General features: G+C 44.0%; 1 protein-coding gene across 1 annotated transcript in view; it reads right to left on the reverse strand.

Moving 5' to 3' along the window:
- Positions 1-2,075: 2,075 nt before the first annotated feature.
- GLB1L2 (galactosidase beta 1 like 2) overlaps positions 2,076-13,152 on the reverse strand; it is a 52,091-nt gene continuing 41,014 nt past the window's right edge. Inside the window, exons 12-19 of the mRNA XM_066606613.1 lie at positions 12,588-12,694; positions 11,985-12,131; positions 11,193-11,264; positions 8,901-8,979; positions 4,836-4,923; positions 3,962-4,073; positions 3,424-3,540; positions 2,076-2,754 (exon numbers count right to left, since the gene is read on the reverse strand). Coding sequence (XP_066462710.1) covers positions 2,668-2,754; positions 3,424-3,540; positions 3,962-4,073; positions 4,836-4,923; positions 8,901-8,979; positions 11,193-11,264; positions 11,985-12,131; positions 12,588-12,694 — 809 coding nt within the window. The 3' untranslated portion in view covers positions 2,076-2,667. The remainder of the gene's footprint in view (positions 2,755-3,423; positions 3,541-3,961; positions 4,074-4,835; positions 4,924-8,900; positions 8,980-11,192; positions 11,265-11,984; positions 12,132-12,587; positions 12,695-13,152) is intronic.

The following is a 13,152-nucleotide window of genomic DNA, read 5'->3' on the forward strand; positions in this document are numbered from 1 at the left end:
GAAGTGTGTTAGAAAATGTTAGTTTTTGTATTGCACAATAATCATTCATGGTGGAACTGATTGTATGCAGTTAATAGGCTCAACAGGTGTTTTTCCAGGTTTACAAGCTCTTCTATGTAATGGGAAGGGTATATTCACACTGCGCCTGCAGGGTCTGCTTGACATGTGCACTAGTAAAGTCAACGTATATGTCAGAAATAACCAAAGAGTTTCATTTGAAAAAAAAAAAGGAGTACCGGCACTATCACTTAGGAGCGCTCTTGTTCCATCTACCAGCAGCTGAGGGCTGCTATAAATGTGCTATATGAGGCCTACTTCACCGCAGGGAGCTGAAAATGGCCGATTGAGCAGGAGGGCATCAAAATGAAAGTGCAGGTACTCTAACTGATGTAGAACACCAGATGGACGTGAAAAGGACCCTTTTTGGCATCACATCGCTATACTTTTTTTTGCTTCGCAGCACAGCATAGTTGACTACACTATTCTATATACAGGCTTTCAGAAAAACACATATAATATGCAATTGTTTTTATATACACATACACACACACACACGCACGCACGCACACACCTACCTACCTACCTATATACACGAACCTGTAGTGTCGGAGACCTTTTTGTCTGAATGGAAGGCACATTTCAGGTTTTATGTAATAGAGTATACTGATTTCAAAAATCAAGACGAAAAAAAAATTCTCTGAAAACCAGTAAACCTCCCTATTTACACTAACAAAACCGAAAAATCATATGGTTATCAATAATTTTTATATTTTATATATTTATGTTTATTTATTTAATGCCCAAAATAAAAGAAAACATTAGTAATAAAAACCAAAATTCGTGAATCATAACCATATTATTTGTTCTTTACATACAGTATAAAAAAAACAATCTTTACAACAGTCATCTACTCATTAGCCTCCTCAATTTACTCATATACTGTTTAGGAGAAGGATAGTTAGAGGCTTTTATTGTATCGAAACATGGCAGTGAATTTTTCCGATTTTTCCCGTCATTTAGGGAGGTGTTCCGGTTTTCGGATAATTTTTTCATCTTGATTTTTGAAATCAGCATACTCTATTACATAAAACCTGAAACGTGCCGTCTATTCAGACAAAAAAGGTCTCCGACACTACAGTTTAGACAGAGTGAAAATAGACCACGTTTATTACAATATACCAGTTTTTGGACCCCTCCCTTTCAGTAGATGGATTGCATCTTATTAGCAAATCACATGTCCTACACCATACTACTTAAGATGCAGACCCTTGGAGGTGTCAGCCATAGTTTGTGATGGGTACTGCATACTATTGGATATATGTACAGGTTATGCCGCTGCACACAAGCCGTCCATCACGAAGCACAATGCATCGGCCTGTCTACAATGGTGCAAGGAGCGTCGTCTTTGGACACTTGAGTAATGGAAGAACGTTCCATGGAGTGATGAATCACTACTCCTTCACATCAGATGGCCATACCTGGGTGTCAAGGACGATGGGGAACGCCTTCATATGAGTGTTGTGCCAACAGTTAAGTACAGCGGAGGTCCTCCTATGGTCTGGGGATGTGTTACGTGGCATGGTTTCGGTCTGTTGGTTGTAGTGTCAAGAACCATGAACAATGAACACTACATTCTAGAAAACTTGCTGCCGACAATGTGGCAATACTGGTTTACATTGGTTTCAGGATACGGATGTTCCACGATTGCACTGGTCTGCACATAGTCCAGACCTGAACCTACTGAACATCTTTGAGATGAACAGGAACGTCTGATCAGGAAATATGAAGAGGGTCCAATGAAGAATTGGCCAGACATTTGCAGGATGAATAGAGGGAAATACCAGCTTAAATGTATCAGACGCTACTATAAAGTATTTATTAGGGCCAAAGGAGAACTACTAAAGTATTAACAGGAGGAAATAAATGCTACTTTTGCACTAGAGATAATGAACAACATCTGATGGTAACTGCTTGAAACAAATGCCATTCAAGCTTCTAAAATGTCTCTGCAGTTGTGGTAAATGCAGAGAACTGAAATGAAGAAGCAAAGAGGATTTTTAATTACAAAAAAGAAAGTTTTTTAATTTTTTTATAAAAAGCACAGAGGCCCCGCCCACCCTAGACTTTTAAATACATCCCTGTTATCTACAAAACTTATAAAATACATTATAACAGTTGTCATTGTTTGGTTTTAACTGTAAATTTAAAACATTTTTTTTTTTAAACCAAAAAGACAAAACCCAAGAAGTCCAACGGGGACGACGTACAAAAGGTTTGGAAGCATTTTTTTCAGCGAAAGACCTAGAGATTCGGAAGACTTATACCCCGTGATTTTTTGAGGTCTTCCATTTAGATATCTCTGAGCACAACAGAGAAACACGAGAGCGGACTCCACACCGGATCATGTGTAGATTCCTTTAAGTGGCCGGAAGTACTTCATAGATCAACTGTCACAGCCCATCAGTGTCCTGTAGGGTGTTATTTGGTTTCCTTCATAGAACCACTGTAGTGTAAGTGCCAAGCGAGAGGGCTGGATGCTGACTGGACGGATTGGGTAGAAGGGCCACAGGCTGAATGGAAGGAAAGACTGACTGACCACAGAAGGTATGCTTTTGGCTACTCTGGACAGAGTCTCACTTTCTCCTCAGGCCATTCCAGTAGCTCCGACTAGTCCACATACTGCGTCCTCCCCAGGTGAGGCGAATCCACAGAATATAACGCACTGCCAACTTCTTGTTCTTCATATATTGTAATCTGCAAAACAAACAATAACAATCTCACATCCCATCATTTGTTTTCAGGGGTACGGCAGTCGCAATACATGAACCATTCCTTTCTTCCATGCTGAACTAAATTGGGTTCTGCAGAACCACAGGAGGTCCGGGTGCTGTGGTTGTATGGCCTTCGGCACACTAGCACGTTTGGCTCCGTGTGCTGTTCGTGTTAATTCATGGACAGCACATGGACCCATCATAGCCTATGGGGCTATATACACTGCTGGTCCGCATGAAGAAAGAAAAGACGCAATGCACGTCCCATTCTTGTCTGTGACAAGAATTAGGACATGCAAATGCATGTCAATGTGTGGGCTGTCCGTATAATAGACAGCACATGGACAGGTGTGTAAGTGGTGCCTGATGGGACTTGTGCCCAAGCCTTTCAGGCATAACTAGTGCATCAGAGGCCTAATACAAACAGTATAGAGAATGCACTCAGTGGGACTATCTGAGGAACACGCACAGCTGGATCACTCTTATAAGAAACCGACTGACCCAGGAGATTTACTGGAGTGTGGAAGGAAAGTGCAGCGATTAGAGGAAACTCCTGACAACATGGAAATGCCAATTACAGGTTTGATCTGAACTTACTGCCCCAAAGCTGTAGAACAGCTTGACCAATGTAGGAATGCATGATGCTACTCACTGTATTGACTCCTAGCCATAACCAGGTTCCCGGCACATAAAGGGTTTCTTGGGGTCCTATATCCCAGTATCGGCCCAGGTTCTTCCCATTCACAAATACAACTCCTTTCTTCCAGCTCTGTAACAGAGAACAAAGCAATGACGTCAATCCGCATGGATTCAGTTTCTAAACGTTATGTCAAAGATCCGTGGCCGAGCTGCAGATTTCTGCCACGGCTATAAAGCGTGTGGAAACAACTAACACCATAAAGACTAAGGCAAAGATTCCCATTAATGGGTTGTGGATTTGATGCAGACGCGGATTAAATGTCAAATTCCGCTGTGTGAATATTTCCCAGCAATTTACATTCAAGCCTCTAATGGTCACATCCATGAACATTAAACCCAACCACCAAATCAGCACATCCACACCTCCAGAGAAACATGCCAATCAGTGGAAACCATCATAGTTGGATGCAAATCTTTAGGACTCCTCTATCATCGCTGCAGCTTGGAGTGGAGGAGGGGGGTTAGTCACACCTGTATATTAATAAATTTACCTTCATTGACAGGTAGGTGTCCGTTGGAGAATAGTTGACCTGTAGCGCTCCCTGGCAGAATACTGGACCCTTCTTCTCCTCGCTTACATCAGACCACTGAATATTATTAAGACTTGTACAAAAAAAAAAAAAGGAGAAAAAGTGACACCTGGGTCTCATCATGTGGACATGCTTTTAAAGGGATTGTCCCGCTCCTAGCTGTGGAGTTTCCAATAGGTGGAATCTTTAAAGTAGAACTAACTTTTTCAAAACTTTTGACATGTCAGATGTTTTGATCAGTGTGGGGGTGGTCTGGCTGCTTGGACCCACCGGTGACTAAAATAAATGGGCAGAAGCACTCAGCTGAATGCTCTCTCTATTTGGCTGGAAAAAAGCCAAAATGCAGTACCTGATAGGATGCAAAGCAGGCACGATAGCCGCTAAGCAGGCACAATCGCCATAAGACCGGCACAATGGCCGTAGGGTCGGCACAATGGCCGTAGAACCTAACAATATGCAGCATGCCAGACTATAAACCAGAGGAGCTAAACTGTGCACTGTAGACTTATATACACCACCCACTCAACCCAGCGCAGATTGGGGAGGAGCGACTGCATGCAACTAAATCTCTACTTGGCTGTCATTGCAAGCAATGTACAGGCTCCATAGACTTTTAATGGAGCTTGTAAACAGTTCCAAGCAGTGACGGAAACCGCCCAATGAGCATAGCGCTTCTGCCCATTGGTTTTAGTGATTGCTGGGGATCCAGCTGCTGACACCCCACAGACCAAAACTTCTGATATGTTACTGTGACAAGTCAATAGTTTTTAAAAGTTTAGTTGTCGTTTAAATCCAAGGCAAAACCAAATACTGTATTATGGACGCCGCCTCTCACCTGTTTATGAAGGTTGAATTCATATCCAGGCTGTAGATTTTATAATTCCTCAGGGGAACATCTCTCAGGAAAACGTCACCAACTAGACCTGAGCGATGGACATGGGAGCAAAAAGAGCATCATTAGAAGAGATCAGGAGGAGATTTATCATTGATAGAGGCTGCTTAGTAAATCTCCCTCTATTGTGTTCTTGGGGTTAATTGTGGTTTTTAACCCCATTCTGCCTTCTACTTTCCCTAGTACACAGCGCTCAATGAGCGCAACGTACCAAGAAGTGAAAGTGGAAGTATAACTTCCATTGTGTGAGCTGACAGTCACAACCAGCTCCTGCTGTGGATTGCGCAGACTCCGCTTCTGAGGCCATGCCATCCATAGGACGTTCGTTTACATCCATTAACAGGAACACCTTCCAAGCCAGTATGTAAACTTACGTCCAGCAGTGGGAAGGGGTTTTCCTATTATGTAAATTACTTCCCAACCAATCGCTGGCCACATGTCCTGGTCAGCAGCAGCCAGGAAGGACAGAGTAGTTGTGAAGCAATGGCAAGTCATGTGAGAACCCCTTCAATATTTCATCTGTCCAGACGTTCAGATCGCCGAAGTATACCAAATGAGGGCGGCTGTCCCATAGTGGCTGCATCCTGCAGGTTACTGGGCTCATACAATGAGATATAGAATCGGGGTGGTGGTCACCTGGCCAGAGCTAATAATAAGGTAGGAATGAATGTGCTCCATGTATTAACATGCTATATGATTGCAGATTCTTCTTTAGACACTTATTAAAAGCTACTGGTGTGCAGACAGAAAGAAAAATAGTTTGAGAGTTTTTAATCGCTGCATTTTCTAGCGGCGATATCGCTATTTTGTAGCGCTCTTTTGCCGGGATTTTCAGGGGTCTTGAAATATAAGCCCTAATCTAAAAACAGTACATTACCTAACCGCACTTCTCCTCCAGCAGTTCCGCCGCAATTCTCCTCTGGCAGTTCGCCGCACTTGTTTATAGTTTTTAGTTGTCGCTTCCTGGCCAATTACTGCAGAGCTCAATGAACCAATCACAGGCATCGCTTTGAATGGCTGTAATTGGTTCATCAAGCGCTCCACTGATTGGTTCTCAAGAGCCGCAGCTCAGCCAGTCAGAGTCAGCACGTCCTTGAGGCGGGATTTATGAACGCCCTGACCAGGAAGCGGAGGAACTGCCAGAGGAGAAGTGCGGTGGAGCAGACGGCGCCTGTTAGGTAATGTACTGTTTTTTTTTTTCTTAAAATGTAGCTAGGGCTTATTTTAGGGAAAACAGTAGGCCTTCTTACTGTAAAAGCTGCGTCGCACCGAACGAAAACCGCCGTTTTGTGCGATGCAACACAAAGGAAGGCTCCATAGGAAAACATGGGCTACAAAACATTGCAAATCGCAGCTGTATAGAGCATGCCATGATTTTTTTCTTGCAATGTAGCAGCCTACAAAACATCGCTAATGTGAAGGAACCCATTGAAAAGCACGGGCTTCACATACATTCGATTTGTAGCGCTGTTACATTGCGGCCTAAGAGTCAGATCCACTCCCTTCGTCTTTATAACAATTTATATCAAATGATTTGCTGTAATATCCACATATCTGTGTCAATTAAGGCTCCATTCACACCTGCCATAGGGCTTTGTCTCTCTGTTCTGTTTGGATTTGGCGGTTTTTGGTATATTGGTATTTTTCTGTCCAATAACCCCCCATTCCCCAAAACAGAGACCTAACGAACCAGAAGCAAGTGAAAATCTTTCCATTTGTTCTCCTGTTTTTTGTAAACCAATTGAAGCCAATGAAGAAAAAAAATGCAAATTATTATTTCAGTTTTAATTCTGTTTATCTGCTTCAAAAATGGAAGACAAAAACGGAATTGTGAGAGAAAGCCTAAGGCAGGTGTGAATGTATCCTTAGACTAGGTGAAAATAGCTACAACTAGCCCCAAAATATGTTAGTGTACCACTAGCCTCAGGCAGCTTTAAAGGGAACCTGTCAAGTGCCTACAACACAAAAAACTAACCTATAGTATCGTTATGGCAGGTGACAGGGAGGCGGTGAGGCATTTTTCATACTCATCCGCTTCCTGGTTTCCACAGTGCTCACCGCTGACGTCCGCGTGCTCACCAAAAATCTGACTCTTTTCAGAGTCCTGTGCGCACGATCTCCCATAGTCTTGTATAGCAGAGAGCACACACAGGACTCTGAAAACAGTGACATTTTTAACTTTCATGTGGACTTTGCAGTCAGGAATCAGAAAGCGGGCAAGTATGAAAAATAACTCACTCCCTGTCACCTGCCCTAACAGCATCATAACTTAGTTGTTTTTGGTGCTTTAGGTAGGTGGCAGGTTCCCTTTAATTAAACTCAATAATACATCTGTGTGTAGAGAGCTCCCCCTGGTGGTCAATATAGGCAGCTTGAACAATTTGTCGCTTTTTAGATACAACTTTATCATGTAAAACAAGGAAATAGCGCCATTTCCTTCTGATTTCTGATTAAAGGAAATTTAGCACATTGAAAATGCAGTCCATTCTGCAGGCAGCAGGTCACAGCAGGAGATGAGCAGTCTTAGGGCTCATTCGCAAAATCGCGCAGAAGATAGAAGTGCAAAAAAAAAAACAAAGCGTGAATGGACGCTGAAATCCGGCGCTGTATCAATGTGGAAGCAACGCTGAAGAGTGATGGAAAAAAATGCACTGCTGTTCAGGGTTTTCGGGAACAAGAGCGAGATATTGCGTCAGCCGCCCCGAAGTCCCTCTGAACGGAAAGCTTTCACTTTTTAAATGTCCTGCTGTAAGCTCCTGTTAGTCCCCGGCAGGGATGAAGGGAGCCTCTACCAGGAGTTCCCTTCATCGCAGGGGTGAGGGGACTCCCGGGGCTTCCCTTCATCTCTCTCTCTCTCCACTGAAGGGAAGCCACGCCGCGTGGATGAAGGGAGTTCCCCACTATGCAGCTTCCCTTTATCCCCGCGGGGACACAGTGCTTCTGGGTTTAGCGGCACAGCATAATTCGCTCCCCCTCCATTTTTCCAGCTCCCACAGGAGTCTATGGACACTCCTGCGTTTCGAGCTAAAAAAAAAAAAAAAATACGTCAAAACCTGTATTTTCGCGCGGCAGGGAATTTTAGTTGCTGAATTTCACTCGCTGATGTCCTATCTTTTTGGGTGCGATTTTTGAGCGAGGCCAAAATTCCTTCACCTGAACGTTTCAATAGCTGCGCAAATTCCCTTGTGTGAATGATCCTTTATAGTAAAAGATTCAGTAAAACTTGTATTTTATTCAGTTCTAGCTCTGCTCATTCTGAGCCCAAAGGTCCAATGGGCGGAGCTATCAGTGATTGACAGCTATGCCAGCTATGCCTATACGCACAGTCATACACAGATAGCTGTCAATCGCAGACAGGACCGCCCACTGGACCTTTGGGCTCAGAATGAGCAGAGATTTATAGGAGTAAATGACATATTCTGCAGAATCTTTTCCTATAACCCCATATAATCAATCTGCTGGGCTCATCCTGCTCTATAACACGCTGACTACCATTTGGACAGAGTAATCAATGTGACAGGTTCCCTTTAAAGAATGACAAAACATGGGGGTACCCAAAAGAAACAGAAATCTTCTTCTGGTGGGCAGGGAGTTACTAGTACAGGCTTCGGTTGCTGGGGGAATGTTCGTATGAATCAGCAATCACAAAATAGGCCAAAATCTGGATAACTTGTTGGAAAAAAAAAATCTCACTAGAGCTGAACGCGACCTTTCCCAATAACCGCCTCAGAAGGGGTGCACAGTCATTCCCCCAGCAACAGAAGCCTGTACTAATAACGCCTCGCCCAGCAGAGGCAAATTCCTGTTTCTTTTGAGCCCCCCCTTGTAAAATGTATCAATATGGATATTAGATTACTCTATGCATGAGAAGATCAAAGCTTCAGTACTTTCACCCTCGTGAATTCATTCTCCCTCATGATATGTGGAACTACAAGGGCCTGGCAGCGGCATTGCATGCAGAGACGTATCATGTTTGCATAGTTATATAGGTCTTTTTTCTGTGGATACCTTTGCGCTGATCATTGATTTTGACTCCATAGTTAACTCGACCGCAATTTTCTACTAATATTCGCAGCTTTCTGTAACCCTGGAAGAGAAATAAAAAAACAGGATTAGTGTGTCATAATAAGTGCTCTACATTAAAGGGATTGTACAGGACTAGAAAAACTAAGCTGGTTTATTCCAAAAATAGCACCACACTTGTGCACAGGTTGTGTGTGGTATTGCAGTTGAACCCTATTAGTTTTAAAGGGCCACTTCCATATTTTTTTCCCATTCATTATGTAGTCCCCCCCAGGATATATTAGTGAGCTTGTGTTACCTTGGTTAGTTATTCCTTTCTATCTGAGACTACCAGCCTCTTCTCCCTTGGATGATCATGTGATCTCTGTTATGACCAGTTCAGATCTACTTTAGTTTATGTGTTCTCAAATTAAACCAATTTCACAGTCTGTATAATGCTGTTACATGGACCCCATCACAGAAACTGCCCAGAGCAGCGATCCCTAACCAGGGTGCCGCGAGAGGCTGCCAGGGGTGCTGCGGCTCTCCGGCTGGGTACTGGTGTATTATGTCATAGTAACATAGTATGTAAGGCCGAATGAAGACAAATGTCCATCTAGTCCAGCCTGTTTATCCTCCTGTGTTGTTGATCCGGAGGAAGGCAAGGAGGCAGGAGCCAATTAGCCCTTTTGGGGGGAAAAATGCCTTCCCGACTCCCTAATGGCAATCAGACTAATCCCTGGATCAACCCCTAATAGTTCATACCTGCCTGTATACCCGGATTAAAGATTTTTTCCCAGGGGATCCCCAAGGCTGAAAAGGTTGTGAAACACTGGTATATGAAGCAAATCAAATGTGCAGCAACTGTAAGCCGCATGGAGTCCTTGTACAATGCACTGCTGCACTTGGACAGAAGTTCGGTGCTGGGAGTGGGTTAGCTGATTACTGTCACGGCTCGCCGGCCATGTCAGAGGATTGGAACTAACATGATGTCATGGCATCAGCCCTGGCCCACGTGTTCCTTGCCCATGCTCATTGTCATCTTGGTGTGGGATGCCGACGGGGGCAAGTCTTTGCTGGTGTGTGAATAAATTGGTTGGCTGGGAGGAGTGTATCCCAGTCAGCCAATCCGCTTTAATTTGTACATGTTTATTCCGACTCCTCCTCACATAGGATGCCGGTTATACTCTCAAGTCTGAAGGTCTTTCCGGTCTAGTCCGTAGCTCATGGTCGAGTTTTGTTCAGATAAGTCTGTTTGGTGGTTAACTTTACCTGGGGTGTTGTTACATCTCATCTCCTGTATATTTGCAGTTCATATATTTGGGCTACATCTAGCCTTTGCCACATTCCCTGTTACCATCTAGCATGAGTCAGGGTCAGCCAGGTTCCTGATGTGGGGTCACGCTCATCACGCCAAGTGCTCTGGTTTCAGGTAGGTTCTCCTCGTATCAGTTAGGGTCAGATTCCTGGTTTCTCCACTTTTGTGCGTCCTTATATTATTTTGTGTGATCTGTGTTTTTTTCTGTGTATATACGCCCTTTCAAAAAGAACGTAACAATTGCCTATCCCAAGGCCAATGGAAGTGGCGCAGGGTTACCATAGCGCACTGCTGTGGACTCATCTTGGGTTATACAGGGAGCCTGTGCCATCCCAGGATTCATCACACTGTGCCCGTATTTTACAAGAGGAACTGATGCCATTTACACTTAGTTAAGAGCTGCAATCCTCAGTGACTGATTAACCCAGCAAGGTTCAGATTATGTATGAGGGAGCCCACAGGGGTGAACTGATTTCTACATGTACAGTATGTACTATGTCCAGTGCAAGATACCAGTGCCCGGAAGAAGGCAAGAAGCTGGAGGTCATGTGGAAGCTGAACAGGGTGAGGGGGGAAGACTAGAGGGGATGTCATCTGACTGGTGCTGGCCATGTCATGATTCAATATGCTATGGTCAACACAGAGTACACTGGGCCCTAAGACATCAGGGTCTACTTGGGGACCATCAGCCATAACGGCTGAGGTAGCTGCCCCTGAAGGGGTGTTGGTGGTCACGTCAGGTTCCACAATTGATACATTTGAGCTACATGGTTTCCTGTGCACCAAGATGCCCAATACTACAGTGTTGCAAAACACGATTCTCATGATTTCACTGGCGCAGCAAACAGCATCACATCGAACTAGAATAGTTGTGAGTTGACCGAGTCTGTGCTTTGGTGCAGCCTTCCATATCATCATAGCTTCAGATGCTCTTCTCTCCTCCTATGCTTGCCCATACATATGGGAAGCAGTTTACTTACCGGAACCTCTGCAATGTCCAGCTCCTGGTTTTTATAATCCACAAAACCGACAGACTGACCGCTGACAAAAACCTGCAAAACCAAGAGTTTCATAATCACTTCATTTATCCTCAACCTGATGTTCGCCCGCCCACATGCAGAACACATGCTGTTGCAGCTGACCAACAGATGGCACCAAAATGCTGTTTATGATCCTTAATGGCAAAACACCATAACTGAGCTGATGGGGGCACCTTCAATAAAGTCCAGCTCATCTGGCATCTGGACTATTGTTGACGAATGCCAGAGTAGCAGAGATTAGAGACTACTGGATGCGGGACAAACTCATAGCTACAGCAGGTATCAATTTATTTATTTATAAAAGAGTCAAATGTTACATTTTAGCCCTTTTTTTAAAGGGAGCCTGTCATGTTTGAAAGTACCATAAACTAAGTCATGGTGCCCATAGGACAGGGAATGTGGAGTCCCAGGATGTGCTTTTTATACGTACCCAGCTCCTAGTTCCCTTGCTGGCACTCTGTCTGTGAGCTTGACTCTTCCCTTTAGTCAGTGCATGCGCCCTCCCATAGAGAAGAGTATGTGTGCACGCACTCCGTGAAGGAAAGCGTAACACTCACAGACCGAGCGCCAGCCTACAGGGGTGACAGCGAAAGAACTGGGTAGGGATAAAAAGCACATCCTCAGTGCTATAAGCACTGTAACTCAATTAATGGTGCTTATCGGTTGAGATAGGCTCCCTTTAAATACATCTCTGCTCATAGCAGGAGGGTAAGATATGAGAGCGGCCCTCACCTGAGCGCGGTCACGAACATTTCCTTTAGTCTGGAACTTTCCTCCCCCATATATGACAGTCTCATAAAGTGTGTAGCCGTAGGACTGGCCATTTCCATCATTCACAGGCAGGTTCTCCATATTCACCGGAAGCTCGGATTTGAAAGGCTGCAGACAAAGTAGTCACATAATTATTTCCTATGGTCTTTAATGAGGAACCATCATCTCTAATTTAAAGGAAATATACAATAGAGAAATAATTCTTTTATGTTTAAATAGGTCTAAAATAAAAAATGAAGAAACTAACTACGGCCTTACATATACAGCTCCTGTTCTGTTACCTGTACAATACCTATAGGTATTAGTTCATCAAGAAGAGGGGACAGAAGGAATGAAATAACACATCTGCAGGATCGGACTACATAGGGTTTGTTTGTAGTCTGTAACCATGGAAACATACATCAACATAGGGGTTGCATTCTCAAAACATGCATTCGCACATAGCACACTTGTTACCCTCTACAACACTGCTACTGTCACACAGAGGGGATAATTAGAAGAAAAAACACCCAGAAGACGGCATTCTACATTTTGTGCTGGTGACATGAAGCTGTCCTACTATACCTCTCCTGTCAGATGTAAAGCATCCCACAAGGACAGACTCCGTTTCATTGTCACGGCTCCATATGCGGTCTTCGTGAACAGAGCGGGCGCTGGAAGAAGTGGCTCACCTACAAGTAAAAATGGAGTCTGATCAACTGCTCTGTCAAATACTGAGGTGTGCAACTACAGCGCAACACTGAGAACAAGTGACCTAAACTTTGGCGTTGCATCCCAATTAAAAACGTTGGGATAGGCTATCAATAGTAGATCAGGAAGGGTCTGTCAGCTGATCGCCAGACCAGTGTGTTCATGCATTGAGCCAATTTCTGCAGAAAGCAGATAGCTCCATTTCCAAAATAGTAGTGAGACTTGAAATTACAGGTGATGTTCCAATTGATGTGAATGGGAACTTTGCCTGTAATACCAAGCTTGGCCACTGCAGTGAGAATAGCGCTGACTCTTACAACAATCGGCTCAATGCATTAACACACTGGCCCAGTGAACAGCTGATAATTGTGGGCCCTGGGTAGCACAGCCCTGCTGATCTACTATGGATGTCCCATCCTAAGGATAGGCCATTAGTAGT

Source organism: Eleutherodactylus coqui, chromosome 6 (genome assembly GCF_035609145.1).
Source record: "Eleutherodactylus coqui strain aEleCoq1 chromosome 6, aEleCoq1.hap1, whole genome shotgun sequence".
NCBI classification, from domain to species: Eukaryota; Metazoa; Chordata; class Amphibia; order Anura; family Eleutherodactylidae; genus Eleutherodactylus; species Eleutherodactylus coqui.